This window comes from Trachemys scripta, chromosome 6 (assembly GCF_013100865.1).
Source record: "Trachemys scripta elegans isolate TJP31775 chromosome 6, CAS_Tse_1.0, whole genome shotgun sequence".
Classification (NCBI taxonomy): Eukaryota; Metazoa; Chordata; order Testudines; family Emydidae; genus Trachemys; species Trachemys scripta.
Window position 1 is genome coordinate 57,186,201 of NC_048303.1, and position 27,745 is coordinate 57,213,945.

General features: G+C 41.3%; 2 protein-coding genes across 6 annotated transcripts in view; one reads left to right on the plus strand and one right to left on the minus strand.

Moving 5' to 3' along the window:
* TTC37 (tetratricopeptide repeat domain 37) overlaps positions 1-14,163 on the minus strand; it is an 81,434-nt gene extending 67,271 nt beyond the window's left edge. The window contains exons 1-8 of one of the 4 annotated variants that reach the window (XM_034773986.1): positions 14,093-14,163; positions 11,800-11,897; positions 9,683-9,826; positions 7,602-7,693; positions 6,580-6,655; positions 4,969-5,109; positions 1,681-1,779; positions 1,468-1,576 (exon numbers count right to left, since the gene is read on the minus strand). In XM_034773986.1, the coding sequence (XP_034629877.1) occupies positions 1,468-1,576; positions 1,681-1,779; positions 4,969-5,109; positions 6,580-6,655; positions 7,602-7,693; positions 9,683-9,826; positions 11,800-11,889 (751 nt within the window). In that variant the 5' untranslated portion in view covers positions 11,890-11,897; positions 14,093-14,163. Of the gene's footprint in view, positions 1-1,467; positions 1,577-1,680; positions 1,780-4,968; positions 5,110-6,579; positions 6,656-7,601; positions 7,694-9,682; positions 9,827-11,799; positions 11,898-12,672; positions 12,834-14,092 lie in introns of those variants that run through there. The other 3 variants (XM_034773988.1, XM_034773987.1, XM_034773989.1) reach the window with 3 other exon arrangements.
* A 199-nt stretch (positions 14,164-14,362) lies between these two features.
* The window catches only part of ARSK (arylsulfatase family member K), a 53,016-nt gene continuing 39,633 nt past the window's right edge, over positions 14,363-27,745 (plus strand). Inside the window, exons 1-3 of one of the 2 annotated variants that reach the window (XM_034773990.1) lie at positions 14,363-14,754; positions 18,526-18,655; positions 19,261-19,420. In XM_034773990.1, the coding sequence (XP_034629881.1) occupies positions 14,581-14,754; positions 18,526-18,655; positions 19,261-19,420 (464 nt within the window). In that variant the 5' untranslated portion in view covers positions 14,363-14,580. The remainder of the gene's footprint in view (positions 14,755-18,525; positions 18,656-19,260; positions 19,421-27,745) is intronic. The other variant, XM_034773992.1, reaches the window with a different exon arrangement.

The following is a 27,745-nucleotide window of genomic DNA, read 5'->3' on the forward strand; positions in this document are numbered from 1 at the left end:
ATAATAAATGACTCTTTGCAAGGAGGAGTGAATTCAGCAGTTTTGTGCCTGGTGCAGATCAGTGCATTCCAGAGCAGCAAGCCATATCTATTTTGAGGTGGAACTTCAGTGTTAAGATGCTCAGGAAAGTCACAAAGAAACAGAATGAGCTTAACAATTACCTTCTCTTTGTTTTAAGCATAAAAGCCTGATTACATATTTGGATTCAGACTTATGTTTAATTTAATGGAATGCACATGTTCTGGATTGTTCTGCTGTGATACAAAATACTATATACTAGCTCTTCTTGTAGATGAATTATGCTTGTTTGGTTTGTTCTTGCTGGTTCCTTTCCACTGGGTTCAATTATTTAAAACACTGAAATTAAGAGTTCTGTATTACCATTTTTCTGCTCATGTATTACTTTCATGATGCCTAGCTCCCTGAAACTTGGTACTCATTGGCATTCTTCCACTCCTAACAAAGGAAATTATACAGCTTTATTGTTTAAAAAACACAGGAATTTCTGTATGGATTCTTGGCATATATTTCTACTTAGTTTTTGTGTGACATTCCTGGTCAATATGACTGTATATTTACACATAGTTTTTTGGGGGGTGTCCAACTTGAAAGTCACTTCTGGCCCCTTTAAGGTCTCAGCTGTGACACCCAAAGCTAACACATCTAAAATCACTATTCACTTGTACAATATTAATGCAATAGTGAGTGCTCAAAACTGAAATTTAACAGTTTCAAACCCAGCACTGTGGAAGACAGCATGCTGCCTTCTTAAAGCATATAACAAACAAATCTGTTTTTTAAAAAGACCCCTTTCCTTCACTTCACTGAAATACCCTAAAAAGCCCTGTTTACTCTCCACCCACCAGGAAGTCTTGTGGAGAAAGATTCATGAATGTTCCTGCCAAGAGGATAGGGGGTATACTGGTTCACCAATTCTCTCACTTTAGCCATCTCTAGAGCTTTGTTTAATTGTCACCATCCTTTCCATCAAAGACAAGTAAACAGGATTCTCTTCAAACCTCATGTAGCTACTCTTCATTTATCTAGAGAGGCTCCTTTTGAGCATCATGAAGCACTCTTCCCATGGCACTGGTTACACTGCCAACAAAGGAATCAAGAATCCAGAACTGGTGTTGAACAAAAAACACTTATTTTTTTTAAGCAGTCCTTTGATGGCACAGTAGTACTAACTTTCACAGTTCTGAGACATTATGGTTTAGGACAGAACTGTCTTCCTCTCCATGGTGGTAGAAACATAGCACCTAATATAGACAATATATTTGTGCTGAAAAGTGGTGCAAGCTGCCTCAAACTACAACTTTCCTCAACAAAGTGAAGTAATAGATCTTGAAAGACTGGTTCCCTTTTTTATGAGAAGGACTGGGGGAGTGAAGGGCAAGACAAAAGTCACAGTGAAAAGATACAAAATTTGGAACAACAAAAATGAACCAAAACCATCCCACTCACCTGACTGAATAAAGTGCAAGCAGAGCACTTCTAAAGGATAACTCATGGTAGGATACAAAACCATCATATCATCACAGGCCTTCTTCAGCCTAGCAGTCTCATGAGGAAACTTGTAAGGGGGAAAAAAGTCAAAGCAATTTATTTAGCTATTCGTGCAGTATTATTAGATGTTATTTGTGTTATTGAAGAGACTATAAATTAAACTGTTCTTACTTTTGACAAACACTGAATGAAGTTTTTATAAAGCTTTTCATGGTCTTCACTGGGAACTGTGTCTGCAGAGTTCACTGCATGTTCTAATGCAGTCAAAAGCTGAAATAAGAAATTGGTAAGTGTACAACAGTGTGAATTAGCAAGAAAAGCAACAAACGGTGAACTTATGAAATTTAGTCATGGTTTTGGGTGACTAAACAGGGCGTAGTATACCATGAACATGATTATAATATGTATATTTGGCCCCACTGTGCCAATGTGGTCCTTCATAGAACTTCTGTTGTGCAAAGAGCAAAATACATAACAGGGTGGTTCTTCATACTCAAATATTATTCATATAGTGTTCAAATCCTGGTAGTAAATCTGCTACTAGTTGAAGAAGGTAAACAATCTAATCCATGCAGTGGCATAAGATATGTACAAAAAGAGCACATGTGAACACTATCTATTATGAGAGCTATGTGCTTAAATAACTTTTAAATACTGGTATGCAAGTTTTCATTTTGATGTTCCTATCTTGTGTGCCTCTAAGATAGAACCTTCACACTACCAAAATGAATCTGAGCTTTTAAAAATAATGCTTCACGAAAGATTTTTTTTTTTAAATCAGCAGTTATGTAAGACACTACATTATTTTGCACAGGGGCTTTACAAAAGCGTATAATTCCATCACCAGAAAATTCTCCGAATTTCATTTCTATTACCAATACTCTGAGGGACACAGTGTGTAATATTTTTTAAAGGGTCTATGGCCCCAGTCCACAACGTTATTTAGGCTCCCAACTTCCACTGATTTCAGTGGAATACCTTTGTGGAGCAGAGCCTAAGTGATTTAGGAACCTACGGGCAAAATTTCAAAAGCCTAAATCCCACTGAAAGTCAGTGGGTCTTGGGCTCTTTATGTCACTTAAGCACTTTTTAAAATTTTACCCGAAGTCTAGTTGTCTATATCCACTAAGGTGTGTAATGGCTATTTTGCTTCCGTCTTCACTAAAAAGATTAATTGTGACCAGATGCTTAACACAATTAACATTAACAACAAGGGGGAAGGAACACAGGCCAGAATAGAGAAAGAATGGATTAAAGAATATTTAGTTAAGTTAAATGTATTGAAGTTGTCATAGTCTGATGAAATTCACCTAAAGGTACTTAAGGAACTAGCTGAAGGAATTTTGGAACCATTAGTGATAATCTTTGAGAATTCATGGAGGATGAGTGAGATCCCACAGGACTGGAGAAGGGCAAACATAGTACCTATCTTTAAAAAGGGGAACAAAAAGGACGCAGGGAATTATAGACCAGTCAGCGTAACTTCGAAACCTCAAAAGACACTGGAACAAATTATTAAACCATCAATTTATAAGCACTTACAGGTCAATAGGATGATAAGCAATAGGAACATGGATTTGTCAAGAACAAATCATGCCAAACCAACCTAATTTCCTTCTTTGACTGGGTTACTAGTGGTGGGCGGAAGTAGTAGACATGACATATCTTGATTTTATCTGACACAATCCCATGTGACATTCTCATAGGCAAACTAGGGAAATGTGGTCTAGTTAAAATAACTATAACTGTTTGAAAAAAACATACTCAAAGAGTAGTTATCAATGGTATAGCTAATGGGGTTCCAGAGGGGTCAGTCCTGGATCCAGAACCATTATTCATTTTCATTAATGACTTAGATCAGAGGTTCTCAAACTGTGGTCTGTTGACCGCCAGTGGTCCGTGAGCTCCAATCAGGTGGTCCGCGGATAGTTCCCTCTAGGGTGCGCACCTGGGCGGCCACACACAAGAGAACAAAGGGCCAACCACCTAATTAGTGGAGCCACGCAGGCATGGCTCCACTAATTAGGTGCCTGGACCCTGGAGAAGATGGACATGTAAGGTGAGGTAGTGGCCTTGGGGGGTATAAAGGGTAGGTGGGAGGGGACAGTGGGGTGAGAAGAGGGGATGGGGGGGAATTTGGGACATGCGGGGCTCCGGCAGCCAGAGAAAGAGGCAACTTTCCCCAGCTCCAGAGCTGAGGCTACCAGGGAGAGATGGCCTTCCTTCCCAGCATCAGCTCTGTGACTGCTATGGCGGGGGAGAGACCTCCCTCCTTCCCAGCCCCAGCTCAAGGGCTGCTGCGGCAGGGGAGAGAGGGCACAGCCATCGCATTAGAAAGGTAAGACTACTGATATTAAAATATGAAGTGTGCTTTTATTTGTAGAACAAAAAAACGTTAATTATTTAGGTTTTTTTTAATATAGCACTTTTATCCAAAGCACTGTAGAATAGTTAGCTAATGGTACAAACAACATTTGGAAAGCTCATTTAGTGGTCCTCAGCAATTTTCAAGTGGCCCACAAAAAAAAAGATTGAGAACCACTGAGTTAGATAATGGAGTGGAGAGTATGCTTATAAAAATTTGCATATGTCATCAAGATGGGAGGGGTTGCAAGCACTTCGGAGGACAGGATTAGAATTCAAAATGAGCTTGATAATTTGGAGAATTAGTCTGAAATCAACAAGATGAAATTCAATTAAGACAACAGCAAAGTACACTTCAGAAGAAAAAAAATCAAATGCACAAACACAAAATGATGAATGGCTAGCCAGTAATATTGCTGAAAAGAATTGGGCATTATAGTGGATCACAAATTGAATATGAGTCAACAATGTGATGCAGTTGCAAAAAAGGCTAATATTCTGGGATGATTTATCAGGAGTGTTGTAAGAAAGATACGGGAGGTAATTGTGCCTCTCTCCTTGGCACTGGTGAAGCATCAGTGGAAGTACTGTGTTCAGTTTTAGGAGCTACACTTTAAGAAAGGCGTGGACAAACTGGAGGGAGTCCAAAGGAGAGCAATAAAAATGATAAAAGGTTTAGAAAACCTGGCCTATGAGGAAAGGTTAAAAAAAAGGCATGTTTAGTCTTGAGAAAAGATGACTGAGGAGGGACCTGAGAACAGTCTTCAAATATGTTAAAGGCTGTTATAAAGATGACAGTGATCAATTGTTCTGAATGTCCACTGAAGGTAGGACAAGAAGTAATCAGATTAATCTGTAGCAAGGGAGACTGAGGTTAGATATTAGGGAAAACTTTCTAATGGTAAGGATAGTTAAGCACTAGAATAGGGAGATTGTGGAACAGCATCATTGGAGATTTTTAAGAACAGGTTAGACAAATACCTGTCAGGGAGGCTCTAGATATACTTGGTCTTGCCCCAGCATGATGTAGGGGTGGACTAGCTGACCTCTGAAGCCCTACATTTCTATGATTTGAGTAGGAAGGAGAAACATTACCAACTGCTGTGTCTCATTATCTTGATTCTGTGTACTGTCTGGCAGTAATTGGATCAGCCTCTTCCATAGCTGGTGGAGCTCAGCATTATCTGCACCTTCCTCCTGTTTTATCTTTATCAGTTTATGCCATGTGTGAGCCACCTGTCAACAGGAAAGAGAAATGAATCATTCTGTAACTCATTTAAAAATCTGATACCCAGTGTGATCGCTCCAATTTATTTTAACCCCTTGCCAATAAGATTTACAATTTCCCAAATTAAGTGGTCGGAAATAGCATTAACACTTAGCAAGAGTGCCAGGAGGATAGGGCTAATGAGTGTTAGACAAATTACTTCACCATGCTGTTTAGTACAGACAACAGAACTAGTGGTATTTAAGCAGTTTAGTACTACAGATGTAGCTGATGGTCCTTAATTGCTCATTTAACCTTGTATAACAGAATACAGGGTTATACAGAATGCAGTAAAGAAACCCTTCAAGTGTTCCTTGAAAAACTCAATCATAATAGAGGAATCTGCATTATAATAGGTCTGATAGAAGCAAGCTACCCTACATGCACTATGTAAGGTAAAGAAGTTGATTAAGTATATGACAGAAAGTATGGTTATAAACCATACTTCTGATGACCAATTTAAAAAAGAAAATAGCATCCCCAAGCACTATTCTCTTTTCCAGCAGTGAAGTGACATTATATTCGGCTAGAGAATGGAATACCTAATAAAATTTGAGATTGTTAACAGAAGTGAAACAAAGTAAGTATCAAATAACCACAGTGTGGCTCTCTCTCTCTCTAGTGGCTGGACCACATAGAGGAAGCTGAATTTATGAGTTTGATACTGGTTTTGAGATACCAGAGCTGGATTTTCTGGCTCACACAGCAGAGGCTCATGCTTTTAGAACCTGAGATCCCAGGTTCAATCCTTCCTACTACTGAACAAACTGGGGTTTATATTTTACATCTAGGGTTTGAAAGGTTTGTCTGCCTTGCTTCCATTGAAAACAAAATTTCCCTTAGCATATTCAGGCTATCCAGAGATTATAACAAACTAATAATCATCCTTGGCAAAGAATTTTTGCTATGAAACTAATATTAAAGTTCTCAAAACTTCAAGGAATCAAAATACTTCCAAAAAACTGGAGTAGGTGAAAAAGTACTGTAGAAAAAATGTGATCATTTAATTACAAACTGTATTATAATGCACAAGAGGGCAGAGTTAAGGTTGCACAGGCATCCTTTGAGCTGGCATTTCCAACTTCTGAGTCCTTGAGTTAAAAAAAAAATAATGTGGAAAAATATTCAAATGCTTGACAGCAACCAGAAACTAACATTTTAATGCAATTTGTTTATATGACACAACGTATCAACATGGTGAATTTCAGAACACTATATTGAACAAAATGATTGCAACTTCATTTTAATAAAAGGTAAACTAACCATTTCTAGGATTGCTTTTTATGTTAAGACACGTCAATTCAATAGATTGCCTCTAAATTTAGTGGTAAGTGCTGGTGGGAGAACACAGGTGTATAATTAAGAGAGATGAGTTCTTACTGCAAAAGAAAATGAATAATTTGCATAGGAAAAGGAGAGACAGTAAATCAGTAACTGACCTCTAGGTATTTTTTTTCTTGGTGATACAGTTCCACAAGTTTCCTACATACGTCACACCACTTCTGCTTGTCAGTACTAGAAGATGATGGGGGAAAAAAAAAAAACCACAAAAAGGCCATGTCTGATTTCTAACCAATATGGAGAAATGTATTCTTCAAGAGACACTGCCAACTTGAAATCTTGTTTTTTTCTTTTTTAAATTAGAGCATTAGAAGTTGCTGCAGATACTATATGTGCCTCCAAGTCCTAATGCAACTATGGTGAATTTTTTTAGAATGTTTTTCTCTTGCAGTTGCTGTGTGAAAAATCTACACAGACTGTATATAGTCAGTTTATCCTAAATGCTGTCAAATGCACCAAGTAAACAAACTGGAACAAAAGTATTTTCCACTAATCTTTCAATTATAGTTATCTTAGATGTTACTTAAACAGAAGTAATTAAAAATGTTTGAAAAGATGTGTGATTTATAAGTTGACACTGTCCATCAGACAAAACCAAAATCACAAAAACAAAGCAATAAGAACACTCCAATCAGTTGTGGAAACTGGTGACATACAACCAGAGCTAGCTTTGTTTACAACTATAAACTGTAACCGGAAATGAAATTCCCTGTGACCATAAAAACTGAGTACATGTACTAGTGATATTAATGCTAACCATCAACATCAACTGAGAGTTACGAGATTTATAAAGTTCAACCATCTATGCAACACATTAAGCCAATGGATACAGTCATGATACTTAATGTCAATAGTTTAGATAATATTTATTCCAAAAGATTTCTTCTTATAAAAAAAAATAGGAAAGTGATAATTTATCACTACCCCAACTTCACATTATAGAAAACCACTAGGGGTGACAAAGCCTTACCTCTAACACAACATGAGTATTAGAATTAGTTACTATGTGCAGAATATCACATGCATCAGTGATGGCATTAAAACTGGACTTTTTCCAGTACAACTGACATTTTAATATAACATGTTGCAGCGTCATAATTTAATCTAAAATATTCTTTACCTTTCATAGAGTTCCAAGAGCTTTTGGTAAACATTGAACAAGTTTTCTTTGACATCTGTTTGGTTAGATTTCTCATACAAATTTGCTAATCCCTAAACAAAAGTAAAATGTACGTTAGATTTCACATCTGCTATTTCCAAGATCATTTTAAGGCATGCAGCCCGGCTGTGCCCATAAGGAACCCAATGCCTTCAGTAGGGCTCTGCGCAGGCACCGGGATCTGTCTGCTCAAATCTCAATGCAGGATCAGAATATAATGTTATGCTGAGAGGTACTGGTGACTGTTTAGATCAGAAACTTCTTTGAGAGTGGGTGTGAATGCATTCTTCAATTAACAAAACTGTCAGGGTATGTTACTCACAAGGCCCTCATCTAAGTCAAAAAGGGTTTGTAACCCTGCCCAAGTGTTTTCAGACTGTCTGAGCAGAGATGCTCAGTAGTGTGTTTTGTGAAGAGTGGGGAATGCAGAAGACATAGAGCAGAGAAAGTCAGCCTGAAAAAGCAGCTGAAAGCTGTCTCTGCCCCTGGAAGAAACCTGCAGAGAGGTTTTTGGACGGGGTGCAGGCTGAGAAGAGTGCACTTGGTGCTGTGAGCAAAAGAACTGCTTTCTGCTATACAATTCCTTCCATGTTCAGAGACACTTTATTTATAAATAAACAAACCTGCATCAGAGAAATACCTGCCTATCACCAATTTTTTCTCCTAACTGGAACATCCCTTGGACCCCAAACTTTGACTAGCTGCTTGGGTCAAAAAGGGGAAACAAAAACATGGGAGTATTTCTTCACACAATGCATAGTCAACCTGTGGAACTCATTGCCAGGGATGCTGGGAAGGCCAAAAATATAACTGGGTTCAAAAAAGTTCCTGGTGGATAGCTCCATCAATGGCTATTAGCCAAGATGGTCAGGGATGCAACCCCATGCTCCGGGTGCCCCCAAACCACTGACTGCCAGAAGCTGGGTCTGGACAACATGGGATGGATCACTCAATAATTGCTGTGTTCTGTTCATACCCTCTGAAGCACCTGGTACTAGCCACTGTCGAAAGACAGGTTACTGGGCTAGACAGACTATTGTCTGACCCAGTATGGCCATTCCTATGTTCTTAAATATCATTTACATTATAATAAAAGCTCACTGTATTTTCTTAAAATTATTTCTGAGATTAGTGAAGTGGAACACAGACTACCTGAACACTGTTAAGTATAATCTTCTTTTAACGCCAGCCAATGGACAACAATAAAGCATCTTAAATTGTGCAAGACTACAGAAAAATTTGTCTCAGTAAGTTACTGTTTTGTACTATCTCATAAAAGACACAGCCTGACTGGCTGATGAGGATTCAATGAAGGTAATTTCAATATATGTCCAATTGTTGCATTTAAAAAAATTTAAATTGCTGATATTAAAAAAACCTCTTTATTAAGCTACAATGCACTCAATATTCCCTTTTACCAGACAGATGAATCAATGACCTAGCCTTCAGCCATATGCTTCATGATGTGCCCAAAGGGCACAGACATCTAATAGAACACGTTGCAGATTATCACTTGCACACCATATTCTGCACAACCATCTTAAAGAGCGTCTATTATTGTTGCCTAGGACCATGGAAAACAACAACATAGTCCAATTTGCAAAATTCTGTATCAGAGGCTGGGAAAAAAGTTACTGTGCAAAATGCTCTCTCTCATAGGAGAGAAACACCACACTAAATTTACTGAGTCATGAGCAAGGGAACTAAGAAAGCACCTAATGGGGATAAGCATACTTTTTCTGTTCGTTTGTTTTTGTTTTCCAAGGGAATGAAACATATTTATCCATTAGAAGACCTATAATAATTTAAATATAATGAATCCAAAAGTTGCTCTCTTTTACACACATGCAACTCCCATTGGTTTTAACATTGTACATACCAGGAGTGAGATCCGCAGCTGGTATAATTTGTTATATGACAATTTACACAACTTGAGGATCTGCCCTAAGAGTCAAATGTTGATTGGATCTTGTTCCTATACTTAAGAACACAGTAGTTCATTTACTAGGAAGGGTAAAGTGGAACTAGAGTCGAATACGTACCTGCCATGCCAGTAGCTGGCCTGGTTCAAGTTCAGCAGCCTTTCTGTACGCACTTTGGGCCTGATCAGGCTGCTCTAACTCTGCAGCTGCCAGGCCAATAAACACCCAGGCATTGTAGTTATTTTTCTCTTGTTTCAGCACTGCCTAAAAATATAAGAGTTCAAATGAAGCCAGTGTACTAAATGTGTCTTACAGACTCAACTACCGAGTTTGATTAATCAGTTTTCTTACTTTCTAGAAAAGAAGTTCCTGAACATACTAGTCTGGTACACGGTGAATTTTATTTATTAGGTATCTATTTAACAAGATGTTACTTTCTGAATAGTGATAACATAAGTTAGAACATTAATAAAAGGTTAATTTCTAACTGGTAGCTTTCTCTAGCAAGAAAAAACTGCATATGAACGGTCCTAGTGACAGGTATCAGTAACTATGGTCATTGAAGGATTCCTCTGAAGTCTATGGTTAAAGATAGATTTTTGTCACAGTCATCTGAGAATTAATACAGTAACTCCCCGCTTAACGTTGTAGCTATGTTCCTGAAAAATGTGACTTTAAGCGAAACAATGTTAAGCGAATCCAATTTCCCCATAAGAATTAAGGTAAATGGGGGGGGAGGGTGTTAGGTAAATCTTTTTCAAACAAAAGACATTATATACATATACAGTATAAGTTTTAAACAATTTAATACTGTACTCAGCAATGATGATTGTGAAGCTTGTTTGAGGTGGTGGAGTCAGAGGGCGGAAGAGGGTGGATCGTCTGGCTGCTCCTCTTGCTGTTCTTGATGAACATTCCCAACTCAAAAAAACACATCTAGAGATTGTTGTTTTGCTTTCCTTTTTTTTCTTGGTAAATTTCTTTTTGCCAGTTTGGTGCAGTTTGACTCACGGCTGTGACTAGGTAAGTGAATATCCTCTGGCCCCAGAGCACCAGTGAAGGTGTGGGCCAACAATATCCCCATTCCTAGGCCTGCAGAATCCTCCCCATGCAAGCTCTGTGGGTTTGGGCTCAACACAGGAACCAGGAGGAGCAGGCAAGTGGCAGCACAAAGGAAGAGACACTGTGCTGCATCCTTCCCCAGGACCGATGGGGATGTCTCTGCTGGCCTCTGAGCAGCAGATCACACAAATGCCTGCTCCAGTTAGTCACTGAACACCTTCCCACCCACTGGGGTGCTGGGAAAACCAGTTGTCTCCTAAGGGAACCAATCTGCCAGGTTGCATGGTATGCTTAGGACACACAACACAGAGGCACTGGGCCTCTACATCCCTGCAGAGCTGGAGACAGTCATGGGCTTCTGGGGCCACAGGTGCCGACTTTTAAAACTGCTGGGGGGTTCTCAACTCCCGGCTCTGCCCCAGGTCCTGCCCCCACTCCACCCCTTTCCCCAAGGCTCCACCTTGCCTCATCCTGCCCCGGCTCCACTCCCACCCCGCCTCTTCCCGCCCAGTTCCACTCCCTCCCTCAAGCGTGCCATGTCCTTCCTCCTCCCTCCCAGCCTTCCTGCACGCTGTGAAACAGCTGATTGCGGCAGGTGGGAGGCATGGAGAGGGAGGTGGGAGGCGCTGACCCATGGGGCCTGCAGGTGGGCGGGAGGCGCTGGGGGGGGGTGGAGGATGTTATAACCGAACATTGTGCAACTTTAAACGAGCATGTTCTCTAATAGAGCAGCAACATAACAACGAGACAACGTTAACTGGGATGACTTTAAGTGAGGAGTTACTGTACCCTCCGCTTCGCATTTAAGCACATGCTACAGAAAACTGATCTCCTTTTCTGGACAAGCTAACATGGGCAACTAATGAAATCAACACTACACCAAACCACAGTATCTACCATATAGCAATAAGATCCAATGTGTGAATTGAAAGGGTGGCATTTGTCTGACTCTGTGAACTTCATCTTCATTGAAGAAAGGAAGAAGGACCCATCCACAAGGATTTTAGTGATTACCCCACAGCAAATCATTCACTATGTACACTGCCAAGATGTATGATTACTTAGTATGTACATTACTGCATAAAGTATAGAGTACAATTCCAGTGGACAGAAAATAGCTGGGCTTTTTACTTGTACACACAATTAATTTTTATACAAGTAGAAGAATTCATTACCTTGCAATGTTTTAAGGCTTCTTTGTATTCTTTATTTCTTATTGCATCTCTGGCACTTTTCAATGCTGCCTTCACCTCCTTATTTGACATTATTACTGCTAAAGTCAAAAGGACAGAAAATTAGTTTTCAAGAAAAGACATTTATATCAAATACTGTTCAAAGCATTCAATTTATATTGCATTACTATACACAGAGAAAACATTTTAGCAAATATTAACAGTATGTTCACAGCTGTACAAGTATAAGACAAAATTCCTACCCCAAATAACTATCAATCCAGTACTGACAAAAAAGCAGGGCACACACATATAAACATATATGCGATAGTACACCTCTAAACCCCAATCCCAAGCACATGCATCATTTTTAGTATGTGAGTAATCCCACTGAAGTTATTGGGACCAATCATGGACTCACATTTATACACATCCTTAAATGCTATGCTGGATCTGAGCCATCACCCTGAAATACTAAAAGCTACTTCTCACCCCAGAGTAGAATTTTTCTTGACAGTTGGGGCACATTAAATAGGAAGGTTCAGTAATATGGAGGTTTACATGTTTCTCTGTCATTCACATTTTAAAGATTTTCCCAACACTTTTTGGCCATACCATTCTATCGACATCATTGATCAATTTCAAATTCCACTTCCTAAGTAGTCCCTAATGAGGGAAAGAGCACTTCATAAGTTTGGAAGGGATGTGTGCAGGAATGAAGGAAATATTCAAGTTTGTTTTAGTAAAAAAAATGGAAACAAACAATAAAGTTAATACATTTTGAAATTACACATAGTATCATTTAGAGCACATACATGTATATTCAAGTATATTGTACACATACATCAGTCTGATGCACAAATTATTTACACTCACTCTAACACGTGCTTTAGAAAGCGTACATGGTTCAGATGCAGTTATCATCATTGCCAGGATGGGGAGTGTGGCAGGAAGGGGATACCCCAGTGCAAAAGGGTCTAGGTCTGAATGAGTAGAAAAAGAAACACTATACTGGGGAGCAAGGGTCCACTATGAAAAATTGAATAGAAGTCATATATTACTATTATTATTTATGTGTATTACAGTAGCACCTGTAACTGTAGCACAGTCACAGACTAGTAAGAGAGGAAAAACAATGACTCTATAGTCTGGTGGTTAGGTTACTCCCTGGGATATGCGTGAACCAAGTTCAAGTCCCTGCTGCTGAGCAGAGATTTTAAAACAGATCTCCCACATCCCAGCTCAGTATCCTGATCACCAGGCTACTGGCTATAATATGGTGTGGGTGGGGGGGGGGCGTTCCATTTTTTCATGAAACAGGGCTGACCTGGCTTACGTGCCTAACTCCAGGAGTGGATCCCAGTTCAGATCTGTGATGCTAGAGATAGGCCCTCTATCTCTGGCCTTGAGTCAGGAACCTAACTCACTCTGAGAGATGAGGGTTAGGCCCCCAGGCTTCTCCTTGGCATTTCCTACTGCCAGATTGGACAGCTCCCTGCTCAGCTTACTGTTTTTTGTAAATCCCTTTCTTTAGAGCCTAACTCACCCCATGCATTGTATAGGGAGTCTGGGCACCTAACTCAGGGCTAAGGATCCCACTGGGCAGCAGGGTGCCTAAATATCTGGTGTTGTAACACTGAGTATAAGCGTATGTATGTCTACACTGCAGGGGGGGGGAGGGACACTCCTGTGGCAGCAAGTCTCAGAACCCGATGTACATATTCAGGCTTGCAGGGCCCACGCTACGGCGGTAAAAATGGCAGTGTGTATATATCCCTGCTTGGGCTGTGGAAGCCGGTAAGCAGGTGGGTCTCCGAGCTGAAGCAGGAATATCCTCACTGCTATTTCAGCACTCTGGCGTCAGCGCAGCACGGCGGTAGCTCTGGCCATGCTGCTGTAGGGAGTTTCTGCAATGTACACTACCCCCATCCCTTTGTGGATCTAGCTCTAGCGCCGCCGCTGCTCTTCGGGCTATTTCGCCTTCCCTGCCCAGAGCTGGGACCTTTCTTTTCCTCTGCCACGGGAGCCAGCGGAACTGCCCTGTTACTCCACACCTGCAGCTGCCTCCCACTCGGCATCGCACACCAGCCCCCTCGCACCCACCCCGGGGTACAAGGTCCCCCTCCACCCACGGACCCCGACCGCCCCGGCTCAGCTAGGGAGCGCTGGGCCCACGCAAGCCTCGCAGAGCCGCCTAGCCGCCCACAGGGGGCCAGCAAAGGCCCTCAGGGGCCGCCAGCGGCACCACCCTCTGCGCCCGCTCCCCCCTACCACTGAGCGCTTCACCTGCCTCTGCCTCCGCCTCCTGCCTCAATACCAGCCACCAACTCCTCGCACCCCGACCGCCCCGGCTCGGCCGCGCAGGCGCACTGACTCAGTTAATACACTTCCCGCGTGAGGGCCATTGAGGCGACTCAGCACTCCGCCATCTTACCGTCCTCCAGCTCCTGTGGCATGATGGGAGTCGTAGTTCATCCCCCTACCTCCCTCGCCGCCTGACCTCCGAGGTATGACGGGAGGTGTAGTTTGTCGTGCCCCGCTTCCGCGAGGCCTGATGGGCGCTGTAGTTTGGTCTGCTCATGGCGGGAGAGGGCGGGAGTGTCACGGGGTCTTGCTCTCAGGCCTCGGGCGTGTCGCCGGGCAGTGTCAAAGCGCTGGGGTGGGCTGGCTCTAGGCCCAGCGCTCGCTCAATGGCTGCAGCCTGGCTACCGGGGAGCGCTGCTCGCCCTGCCGGTGTGTGAGGGGCCGTGTGCCCGGGGACCTGGCTCTGGGCGCGCGGAGAGGATGAGGGGGCGGTGCGGAAAAGGGGCCCGGATGGGGGTGCTGGCGGCTCTGGTGCTGCTGCTGGCTTCCACCCGCTGGGAAGGTGCGAAGGCGCGTCCTGTGGCCTGGGGACACCTCGGCGCTGGCAGCAGCCAGAGGGCGCGCAACGTAGTGATGGTGATGTGCGATGCCTTTGTAAGTATCCCACCAGAGCCTCCTGCTTCTCAGGGCCTCTGCTCACAGGGAAAGAGCCTGAGCACGTATAAAGCAGGTAGCACCAAACACTAACCCGGTGTTGTCAGCTTCTGTAGGGTCTGATGAGTTTGGGATGCCCTCTGCACTTCAGAGACACTTGTGTGATGTGACCCAAGGCAGTGTGTGCCTCAGTGTCAAATTGTCATTGTCTCATGCTGAAATGGCATTTCTCAGACTCTGAAAATTATTTTGGCCACAGTCAGGGCTTGCGAAACTACCTTGTCCAAGCAAAGACCACAATCTCAGTAAAAAAGAGGCTATGTTATACCCCTGAGAGTTGACCACTGCATCATCACTTCTACTAGGGACCATAAAGACAGGATTGCAATTAACAGAAAGGCACTGTATTTTTGAGCTTAAAGAAAGAGATTTTTTCTCAAGATAACACTTTTAAAAAGAAACCTATTATTTTGATCAGTTATTACAAATAATCAAATTACATGTAACTATTTCTGTTATCAGTTATGGTAAACCTGGTCAGGACGTAACAGTAGCAGTGAACACTGCAAAACAGAAATGTAAAGACAATTTCTTTGACCTATGTTGAAAAGAGAACACTCCTACGAATAAAAAACTGTAGGGAACAATCGGAGATTCTTGGGATGTATAGCCTTTAGAAATTATAAGAAATTCTGGTATCGTCCACCATGGGGAAATTTATAGAATTATTCCAACCAATTTAAACACAGGTTCAGCTGAACTGGAGGGAATCATGGTACTGGGCCTAAGCCTGTTTTTATCACTGTGCTTTCATCAGGTTTAACTAACATGGTGGTAAAAATACCAGAAGCTTATCTATACTTATATGTTCAGCTAAAGTGGTGATAAAGCTGGTGAAAATTTTTTATAAATGTCCCCTGTGTCCATGATGGCCATAGACATAGGCACTGACTCCATGGGTGCTCTGGGGCTGGAACACCCGTGGAAAAAAAATAGTGGGTGGTCAGCACCAGCAGGCAGCCCTGCTGATCAACTCCTCTACCTCACTCCCAGCGGCTCCCCCCACCATGATCAACTGTTCAGCGGCATGCGGGAGGTGCTGTGGTGGGGGAGGAGTGGGGACAGGAAGAGTCGGGGAGGGGAGGCGGGAGAGAGGCAGAGCAGTGAGGTGGGGGCTTGGGGGAAGGGGTGGAGTGGGAGTGGGTCCTGGGGCAGAGCGGGGGTCAAGCACCCTCCGAGAACTGAGGAAGTTGGCACCTATGGCCTCAGAAACTACAGTGATGATGGAGGGGTGAAAGTGACTTAAGGGACTTATGAGTACACAGGGTGGCTGAGGTCCTGAGCAAGGTGGGTGGGGTGGCTCAACCGGAATGGGAGGGCCTCGGGCAGAAGGGGCAAGGCTGGGGCCAGACTCCCCCAGCCAGCCCTTCAGCACAGCCCGGTGGCAATTTAAAGGGCTTGGGGCTTCCAGCTGCCACCGCCAGACCTACTCCAGGGCTCCAGCAGTGATTTAAAGGGCTGCAGTCCCGGACCTTTTAAATCGCCGCCGGGAGCCATGAGCCGTTTTAAATTGACGAGCCCTGGGAAAGCTGCCCCCTGCCGATTCGGTCGGCTGTGTACTGGCTCTTACCAGTACGCCATACCGGCTTACTTTCACTTCTGGATTAATGTGATCTAACTATACAGGTAGATAGAACGGGTGCAATCAGACCCTTGAATTAATTATTTATCGTCTTTAAAACTTTATTTCATTTAATCTGTATTTAATTCATAAATACATACCCTTTCTTATTTATGGTAGAAGGCAGCTCCTTTGAAGAGCAAACAAATCTTTACAGTTCATTAAAACTACATTACATTCATAACTATTGATTATTTTGTATAAGAAAGTTTGCATAAGCTGAATTCACATTTTTATTTTCTCACTTTGAATTTTATTTATTTAATTTTATTTTGTAATTTTCCTCCTTAGGTTCTTTAAATAATGTTAATCAAAGGACTAGGCAAGAATTTGTTTTTTGAGGAGTGAGTAAACCTTACCCTGCTCATATTCATTTAGAACCCTGATGCAAAGATCATTTTCCTTTCTTATCACTTTACCAGGTTTATCTGGGTATTTTCCACTTAATCATTTCCCTGTCATCATGGGGGCCTCAGGCACTGGTGCACCTTGGTCCCTCCTATTCACTCCCTGTGACACATAATAGTCTCGTCTCGTGTGGGTGTAATACTTTGATATAATTTCAGTTGTTGGGCTTAGTGTGTGTTTGGAGGGTGGTCTTGGTGGCCTGTGATATACAGGAGGTCACATTAGATGGTCTGGTTGTCTCTTCTAGACTTAAACTCTCTGATTCTATATCACCCCTTTCTTTGCATCTTTCCACTGACACCTCCCCCCCTCCCCCATTATCGCACCAAGCATAAGGCACTTGTTTTCACTTTCAAGGCTCTTCATGGTCTATCCCCATTATATCTCTCATTTGCTATCTAGATGTCAACTCCCACTTCTGATTGTCCCGTGATCCAAGCCTTACTAAATTTTCAAACAAGTTCCCTCCATGCTCTCTCCCATGCTGCCCCTTCATGCTTAGGAGGAGATCCTTGTAAATGTCCGCAAAACAAATGCGTTTTTCTCCTTCAAAACCCTCCCTAAAACTTTTTTCTGTGATGTCTACGAAAAACTTGACAACAATGCTGGTGTCCTGAGACTACGCCCTATCATGCTGACCAACATTGTTTCATTGTTTTCTTGTACTCTCTGTTTTGTCTGTATCCATTTATTTTCTCTTGTTTCTGAAGCAGGGACTGCCTTTTTGTTCTGTGTTTGTACATCATCTAGCTCAGTAGGATCCTGCTTCATGACTAGGACTCATAAGTGTTATGGTTATAGAAAAAATAATAATATATAAAACTATTGTTCTTGGTGCCTGTTTTCTTTTTTCCTCAGGGGACTATATAAGACAGTGAAACCATCTCCAATAAAGTTATACCATTATAACTGAAATCAGAGTTTGACCACATATCTTTTAAGGCACAGAAACAGAGTAGCATGAAAAACACAATATTCTTTAGGCTTAGTAAAATGTTTTTGTGGATCTCTATTGTAAGGCCAAAGGCAGAAAAAGAAGTTATGATTCTGTTTTTGTGTATGTTTGCCCTCCTGTTTAAGTATTGCAAGTTGTAAAATACAATGTGAAGTATAAATGTAATCATAATGTTAAGCAATTATTTTTAACAAATGAAAGATTCTTTAAAAACTGAGTATCAACATATCGTACATTCTAACAGTTATGTCACTGTAACTCTTGCTTCTCTATACTGTACATGCTTTTTCTTAGGCCATCACTGACTCAGATGCTAGAGAATGATCTGTATCCATTTTACACAGCTTATTCTTTTAAAGATGAAATGTCAGCGAGTCTAGGGCCCTGGTCTTGCAAATGCTTGTGACTGTTATGCTTATACAAAGCACATGGAATCTTTATAGAGGAAGGCAAATATGCAGCATTTATTGAAAATACAACAGTTAGCATATGCTTTTCAGTCTCACACACATACACATATACACACACACAGAGTCCTGCCAGTGATGTTTATAGTTACCAGTCTGTTGTTGCAACTCTTGGACAACCAGAACATCATTCCTAGAATGGTAAATTTGCCATATACTGTAGCTTTGGGTCATTTTCATAATATTTTATTTCTAATTATTAAATAAAATATTACCATTATCAATTTTAATGTTTTTAAGTACCTTCTTTTTGATTGCAGGATGGAAGGTTGACATTTTATCCAGGAAATCAGACCGTGAGCCTACCTTTTATAAATTTCATGAAAAGATATGGCACGGTTTTTCTCAATGCCTACACCAATTCTCCAATATGCTGTCCTTCTCGTGCAGGTAAAACCATATTAAAAATCTTCTTAAGGAAATAGTAACTACCAGGGGAGAGCCGGTTTAAATGTTCATTAGTGATGGACAGACCTCAGAAGGCTTGAGCTGAATAAGCCCCCATTTTTAAATGCTTATCTAAAATTATCCAAACCTTCTGAGGTTTTTATCCATTTCTCTTTCCCCCCCTTGTCTGCCTCCCATGCTTCTTCCTCTCAACTGCATTCTTCTCTTTCAACTTCTCAGCCCCCCAAGTAATGCAAACATTACTCAGGTTTCAGTACTTCTGAAAACCTTTAAGGATTCCAATGGACTTGTTTGTCCTCTACAACAGTGGATCTCAAAGCCGGTCCGCCGCTTGTTCAGGGAAAGCCCCCAGTGGGCCAGGCCGGTTTATTTACCTGCCGCAGCCGCAGGTTCGCCGCTCCAGGCCAATGGGGGCTGCAGGAAGCGGTGGCCAGCACATCCCTCGGCCCGCGCTGCTTCCCGCAGCCCCCATTGGCCTGGAGCGGCGAACCGCAGCCAGTGGGAGCCTGTCAATAATCACTTGACAACCCTAGTTATTATTCTATAAATGTGTTGACAGGCATTTGTTTCTGACTTGCTTTTTTCAGCTATGTGGAGTGGCCTCTTCACTCATTTAACAGAATCTTGGAATAACTTCAAAGGTTTAGATCCAAATTATACAACATGGATGGACCTGATGCAAAAGCATGGCTACCGAACTCAGAAATATGGGAAACTAGATTATACTTCGGGACATCACTCAGTGAGGTAGGCAAAGGATATATTCCTCTCTGGTATGGCATCCATAAATGTGATTAAATCATGGAACAACAGATTGACCATGGCTTATTGTTTTCAATTAAAATGTAGCATTGATCTTTTTTAAAGAAATTCTGTTAGAAATGTATGAAGGCTCCAGTCCTGCAAAATGTTAGGCCCAGGCATACAGTTACTCCCATGAAGAGTCACATTGAGACAAGTAAGGGTGTGAGGGCATCGAATGACCTTTATGCCTGTCACAGGTACAAATAATTATACTTAAGAAATCTCAATTTATATATCTCTGATTTTGCCCATTTGGATACAATCTGTTTTTAATAATTTTTTTTTAAAAACAGCTTCATAACAAGATTGCAGTGTAGCTGGCTCAAAATAATTTGATTTCATTGTGATTCTCACCAGAATTCATCCATAAATCCTAAACATGTTCTGGTGAATTTTGTGCAATGTATTTATTCATTTTAATCGGCAAACTCAGCTTTATTTCAGTTCTTTGTGTAGGTCAATTTCATTTTGTTATGGTAAATTAGAATAAAATACATTATTTAGTACAGAGCACTAATTACAATTTTCGTAGCTTTACTTGGTAAACCAGGGACCAGTACTTCAAGATGATAAAGGCATAATCCATTTCCATTAAATTCTGTCTGAATTGTCTACAAGAAGGATGACTCATTTAACTGAACCACACAAAAGGCTAAAAAGATTTTAAAGTCCTTTCATTTTATTTTTTCTGATTTAATTACAATTTTCAATTTTTTTCATTTAACAAACCAAAGGTATTTTAGGTGCCAACATAAAAAACAAGTACAAAAATTACTATATGTTCCCAGCACATGGATTTTTATACCATATATCCAAATGAATTAATAAATAAAAATGAAAGGGAAAAAGGCAGGGGGGAAGAGATGGAGAGGAGAGGGAATACGGAAGAAGGGTATAGATTTATCTCCTATCTTTCTTTCAGGCATCCTGGAGGGATTTTTAGTTGACCAGTTCTAGGAAATTGTCCCAAATAGACTCAGCTTTTTCTAGGGCTTGCTATCTATTGTATGCGATGGTGTGGACTAGGTCCAGAGGTGCTGTGCTGGAGGCCTCAGGGTCCTGAACACATGTTCCAGAGTGGCTGCAGGAGAAGCAGCCACCCATGGCCCAGGAGAGCCATATAAAAAGAGCTGCAGAGACAGTCAGTTTCTTGCTGGAGTCAGAGGAGTGTAGAGGGTGCTCCTGGCTGACCAAAGGGAACTGCAGCACCATGGACAGCTCAGTGCTGGCAAGGACCAGGGGTGAGAGGAAGAGCTCCTGGCTGGCTGGTGGGCCTGAAGATAAAAGATCCCTGAGGTAAGGGTGAAGCTTTGGTGAAGGCTGGGGCTATGGGGAAGTGGCCCAGGGAACTGAAAGCAGTTTTATTAAAGGGACATGGTGGCAAATGGGTACTATTCTTAGGGTCCCTGGGAAGGGACCTGGAGTAGTGGGTGGGTCCAGGTTTCCACCCCTCCCCCCCATAGGCCAGTAGGGAAGTGGCCTATGTTGGATAGCAATAAACCCCAGAGGGGAATCTGAACTGCTAAGAGGCCCAGCCAGAGAGCTGAGGCCAGAACAGACCAAAGAGAGCAAAACCATTGCCTCCCGGGAGGAAGTCCTGGGGGTATGGCTCAATACCAGGGCTGGGACTGTTTAAAGACTGCAGACACACCTGATCAGAAGGAGGTTCTTGTGAGAGGTGGGTGCCACGCCATTACAGATACCTTCTTTTGCAGCCAGGTCTGCCAGTCCATTAAACCTGCTGGGGGGGAGGGATAGATTTATTTTTCCAGTGTAGCAAAATTTGACCTCTCACAGCCAGTACAACTATATGTAGCCATTCTCTTTGATATAGTGATAGTTTCCATTTGCTGGGTATCTGACCCAGTACAACATGCAGATGTCAGCTTTAAGATCAAGTGACAACTCTAGGAACTTATTAATTCTGATTCCAATACCATCCCAGAAGCTGGAAACAATAGGGCATGATCAAAACATATGCATGCTGGCTCCTTTACCACCACCACCCCACAGACACACACACACACACACCCCTCAACATTGATCACTCAGGGTAGCTTTAACTTTGTGAAGTGTTTGGGGCAACTAGTGAACCCTAAACATAATTTTTTGTTGAAAGAGACTTAATTGGAGGTCCAAGATTGCTTCTTTAATCTCTCATGTTGTTCTGTTTCACTGTGGGGTAAGATACTTATTGCCAATTCTTTGTTCCATTTTTGCATCAGTACATCTATATTAACTCTTTGGTGGGTCATAAGGAACTCCTCTAGTTTAGCTGCCAGTCTGGAGAAATAGTATAATTCTCTACAAAATTTGGCAAGTTCTGGCGCTTCAGACAATGCAAGCTCCTCGGGGCCGAACTCTGAGGGGAACAAGTGACAAATTTGAATAAGTTGCCATATTGCAGTACTTGATAGGTTATATTATAGTTGGAGAGAAATTAAATGGTGTGATCTGGTCCTTTGATATTAATCGGGATATAGATAGTGTGCAGCATTCCATCCATATTATCTTCTTCCACGCCCAGTTTGTAGCATGGATTCTCCCAGATTGGATCCTCTACATGAGACGAAAGATAGGATTTGTGTTAGTGAGCTTAGTTGGTCCATATGTCCTTTCATATTTTTTGTTTGTAGTCACACAGCAGCCATGCTAATGTTTGTAATCCTGTTGTGTTGAAGGCTGACTAGCCTAACTGTTGCATGCTCCATCTGTGAATGGGAGGTGCGAGAGGGGAGGGGAATTTTAGCCAAATTACATAAAGATAGCTGCATCAGTCTCAAAGGAGGCTGTCTGTTCATCAGTTTTGCTAGAATATGATCACTGAAATCATTTGCCCAGCATGAAAGAGTTTGAGAGATTAGGATTGAAGGTCACTTCAGGCAGATTGTATTGCTTCCTTGGTAGAGTGCCCAGAAGCTGTTTCCCTATAGGCTGTCTAGAATCTGTGCTAGGCCTTGCCTCAATGCCTGCTTGAACCTAAATATCTGAAATATTTGGGTGCGCGGGGAGCAAACCAGAAAAGTTTTTGCTAGTATTGAGATGTTTTAAATCTCCCCAAGTCCCAGGAAAATTTTAAATATGGTAATATGTTTCAAAATACGTTCAGTGAGAGTATCTATTGTTGCTGCAAAATTTTTCTGTGAAGAAAAGTTGTGAATGAAAGCAAGTCATGAAAAACAGCAAAAATTTTAAGGAAACAAACATCTTTCACAATGATAGTCATAATACGACATAAATAGATGGAGTAGATAAGTGTTACTGTGGCTTCCCCAAGTACATATAAAAACTGCCTGTTTTGCAGTTTTTAATATGGTACACAATTTTCCTAGTTTCTGATTATGTCCACTGTCGAAATGTTTAATGGTACTAGCACTGAGATTTCTCCTTCTTTTCTACTAAACTAATATCTCAGATTTTCTTTACTCTTCACTCCCTTCCCTATCTGAAATGAGTAATCAGATGTTGAAAGGAGACTTTGCTAATTATTAATACTTAGCATTTACACAGCAGTTTTCATCCTCCAAGTGCTTTATAGACATTAACTAGCTAATCCTCATCTGAAGTAGATAACCCATTTTACAGATGAAGGAACACAGGTTTTTTGAAGTTCAGGTTCTACACTAGAAAGAAAGGGTGATTCTGAATGAAGAATCTAGAGCAAAATCTAACGTTGCCAATGAGAACTTTCTTTAGTGAATTGAGTCTGTAATACATTGTATGTAAATTTACCTTAAATGCAATCTCTCCCTTTGTGACTCTTTACATAACTTGTCATCTGAACTATGAATATATGTGCCCTACTGTATCTTCAGGTTTTATCATTACAGAACCTCTGATGAATTTTTGTCTTTCTTTTTCAGTAAGAAATAGATGCATGGACAGCATATGTAACAATAATCTGCTTTGTAAAAGGATTAAAAAACACCCCTTTTTCATTTTTGGTTCTCAATACTGGTTTATATGTATGATTTAAATCCTCACTGTGCCATGTTAAGAGCTGTAAAACTAATTGTAAAGGAAGAAAACAATTTACATATGTTTGTATTTTTGTAGGTTAAAGATGTGCATTGCTAACTTGTTGAGTACTGCGGTTATTCATACTTTTTAAAAAGCATAGCTGATCTTAACTGTATACAAATACCTCAAATGCACCTTCACAGAATCTTTCTTTGAGAAAGCAATGGGTCAGAGTTTGTGCTATGTAATAAATGGTTATGTGGGTGATTCATTCTTTTGCAGGCGTGTCTAGAATAAAATTATTTAAGGCAAGTGCAAATTAATTTGAAAGATGAAAATTTTCTGCATGGCTACATACCAGATTCTGCCCCTCACCTGTCGAGGCATCCCCACCTGTCATGCAAATGGAATTACCCATTCTAAATCCTATCTCTTGGTTCCTGTCCCTGGGGGAGAAAGTGCTTTGAAGTCCAAGTGATCTCCAACAAGCATAATGGGCTCCTAAGAGAATGTTGCAAGATAGAGTAGTCCCGGGGCTGCTCTAATTTACACTAATTCATGATAGAGGTTAAACCGTTTTCTAGCTTCCCACAAGATTATCGGAGCACAAAAGTGGCTATGGTGAAAAAAACTTGGTCAGACCCACAGATCTGGGCTCTAGATTTAACACTGAATCCCTGTTCTTGCTCCCAGAGCCAAAAGCTTCAGGAAGATTGGGGTCTCATTCCAAAGGCTTGGAAGGGTGTAAAATGAATAAAATAGGTGATCCTCATCACTATTAGAGATGATCCTTTACACTATTACAGGGCCAGATTAAGGCAATTAGGGGCCCCATGTCCCCCCCACACACACACACACAGCAGCAGGGGGTCACCCTCCCACCCTAGAGAGAGGGGTAGTGGTTTAGAGCCCCCTTAACACCAGAGGAGCATTAGCTGGAGGCCTCCGCCCCTGGAAACAGCATGGTCAGGGGAGGACCTGAATACTTACCTCAGCAGCCAAAGTTTATCTGCCTCAGTGGTTGGGTGAGCAGGCACACTGAATTTTTCTTCTTCTGCCATACAGTCTTGTGTTGCTGTGGTGTTGATGAAACACCTCCAAGGCAATGGATCTTGGAGTTGATATTCCATATTGATACATAGGGAAATTCACAGCTCTAAGATGCTGTTTCAGGGTGACCAGATTTGGGCAGATGTCACTACATTGGTTACAGTTAGGTCACATATTCAAGCTTTTTTTGGTAGCCATTAGGATTAGTAACGTCTTTATGAAAATTGAGGATCTGATGTAATAACAGGGCTCAAGGGGCCATAGACATAGGCCTATAGTGCCTATGCCTCAATTTACCCATTTGGAATTCCTCCTCCTCTAGGGGAAAGAAATGAATTTGTGTTAACCTGCTGCCAGTAGAGCTATTTTAGTATAATCCTTTCAAATTCTGTTTGATTTCCAGATTTGATTACTGTAGTATGGACACAACCTAGAAAAGTTGAATGACAGTTTGACTAGATAGCTGACTAAAGTTTGGATAATTGAGAAATCTTAATTCTCTATGGTGGAAAAAATCATGGAGCAAAAAATATTAATTTGTTGCTTTTGTTACTTTCTGCCTTGCTCCACAGTCCGTTATGAAATTTCATCGCTGCTTGTTCTATACAGCTAAATAAACCCTAAAATGCTCAGGTTTGTCTAGAACAGTTAAGAAAGAAGAAGCCAACATATTTAAATTTATTTAAGAAAAAGAAAGCAAGCAAAACTGATATACAGAGGAGATTATTATTATTAATTTATATATTATCATGTATGTACATGATTGTTTAGTCACCCAAGCTGAATTTTCAGGAGCTCGAGGTAGATTCAGTAGTAATACAAAATATTATACAATCAGTGGTTCTGCACTGACAAACTTGAGTAACATAGTGGTGAATCAAGCTCAGTGATTTTAGTCGGTGTTTATCTTTGTGGTTTATGCCCTGAACCTGCTATGTTGAAAGCCTTTTGCAAGTTACTGAGCCTTCTCAGATTTCTATTTAGTGGGAGTTGAGGGGGGATCAGCACTTCACAGGATCAGGCCCTTACTGTTTCTTGAACAAAAGTGGGTGGAGGTTGAGAATAAATGAAAACAAATACATGGTGAGTCAGCCTTTTTTAGTGTATACGTAAGTGGAATTTTAAAATTTAATACACTTCTCTCTAATTGAAAACTAAAAAAAACTCTTATAATTTTTTATTACAGAAAAATGTGTGTCTCATTCTAATTGCATCTATGTAGACATTTAAAAAGTCTAACTAGCCAATTAAATAATCTATAAATAGTGTGGAATAGATATAAGGAAGGTTACTGTTGCATGTTGAGTTAATTAGCGCAGTCCTGTTGCTTTGGTTTCCTGGTAAAGAGAAGGCTTGCAAAGAGAAACAGAGCTGTCCTCTCAGTATATGATGTATGATTGTTAGGCTCAATAGAGATATGGATATTTCAGAAACATAGATTTGATCCATACAACATGCAGTTGCTTCTGTTTTGAACCACAGAGCAAGAGTTTGCCCTAAACATATATCTAGGTTTGGCAGAATTTGATTTTTGTATATAATTTTTATGGATATCAATGTTTATTTTTAAACTTTTTTTTTCAATATTTATCTATTTAAATTTTCACAGTTGTGGGAAATTTATTGCCGCCCCCTCCCTCTGCTGCATAATATTTAAAGACAGTAGAGGCTGAGATTCAAAAAGTTAAAGCTTTATAACTGTTAAAACAGAAATTGTCAACATCACATGTCAAAATATACAAAGTAAATACCCTTAAATCAAACTCTGAGTTCTCAAGCAGCATTTTTTTTTTTTTTTTTTACTTTGCCTAGTTGTAAATGTTGATTAGCATCAACGGAAGTATTTTTTCAGTGGTTTGTGTATGTATGGTGAAGTCGATGTTTACCAACATTTACCGATTAAAAATCTAATCCTTCCAAGCCTACATATATCTATTAACTGACACTTATTTGACAAAGAATATAGTCTGTTAATTTTTTTTTTAATAAAGTACCAGGAAAACTAACTTCCATTTGTCCTAGGAAACTGTTGCAGTTAGGGCATTGATAAGAAAAAATAATCTTTGCAAATGTGAAGTTTCTATTTCTTATATGTGCAGGAAGTATGTGATCAGATACAACCATATTAAATGGTTTAATATGAATGCATCATAGCATGATCCTGGCAGCTACCAGGCATCTGTCACTGTTGCATGATTAATCAGATTTGAGGAGTATGGCTAATAGAAGTATATACAAATAAAGGGCCAGCTCTTCCGCAGCTGTAACTCAGCATAGCTCCCTTGAAATTAACAGAGCCATGCCAGTTTACACTAGCTGCAGATCGGTTGCAGAATAATCATAGGACCGGAAGGGACCTTGAGAGGTCATCAAGTCCAGTCCCTTGCACTCATGGCAGGACTAAGTATTCTCTAGATCAGGGGTCGGCAACGTTTGGCACGCAGCTCACCAGGGTAAGCACCCTGGCGGGCCGGGCCAGTTTATTTACCTGTTGATGCGGCAGGTTCAGCCGATCGCGGCCACCACTGGCCGCGGTTCGCCGTCCCGGGCCAATGGGGGCGGTGAGAAGCGACGCGGGCAAGGGACGCAACGCGGGCAAGGGATTTGCTGGCCGCAGCTTCCAGCCGCCCCCATTGGCCCGGGACAGCGAACCGTGGCCAGTGGGGGCCGCGATCAGCCGAACCTGCCGCATCAGCAGGTAAATAAATTGGCCCGGCCCGCCAGGCTGCTTACCCTGGCGAGCCGCGTGCCAAACGTTGCTGACCCCTGCTCTAGACCATCCCTGACAGGTGTTTGTCTAACCTGCTCTTAAAAATTTCCAATGATGGCGATTCCACAACATCCCTAAGCAATTTATTCTCATGCTTAACCACCCTGATAGTTAGGAATTTTTTCCTAATGTCCAACCTAAACCTGCCTTGCTGCAATTTAAGCCCATTGCTTCTTGTCCTATCCTCAGAGGTTAAGAAGAACAATTTTTCTCCCTCCTTCTTGTAACAACCTTCTATGTACTTGAAAACTGTTATATCCCCTCTCAATCTTCTCTTTTCCAGACTAAACAAATCCAACTTGTTCAGTCTTCCCTCATAGGTCATGTTTTCTAGACCTTTAATCATATTTGTTGCTCTTCTCTGAACTTTCTCCAATTTGTCCACATCCTTCCTGAAATGTGGTGCCCAGAACTAGACACAATACTCCAGCTGAGGCCTAATCAGCGTGGAGTAGAGCGGAAAAATTACTTCCCATGTCTTGCTTACA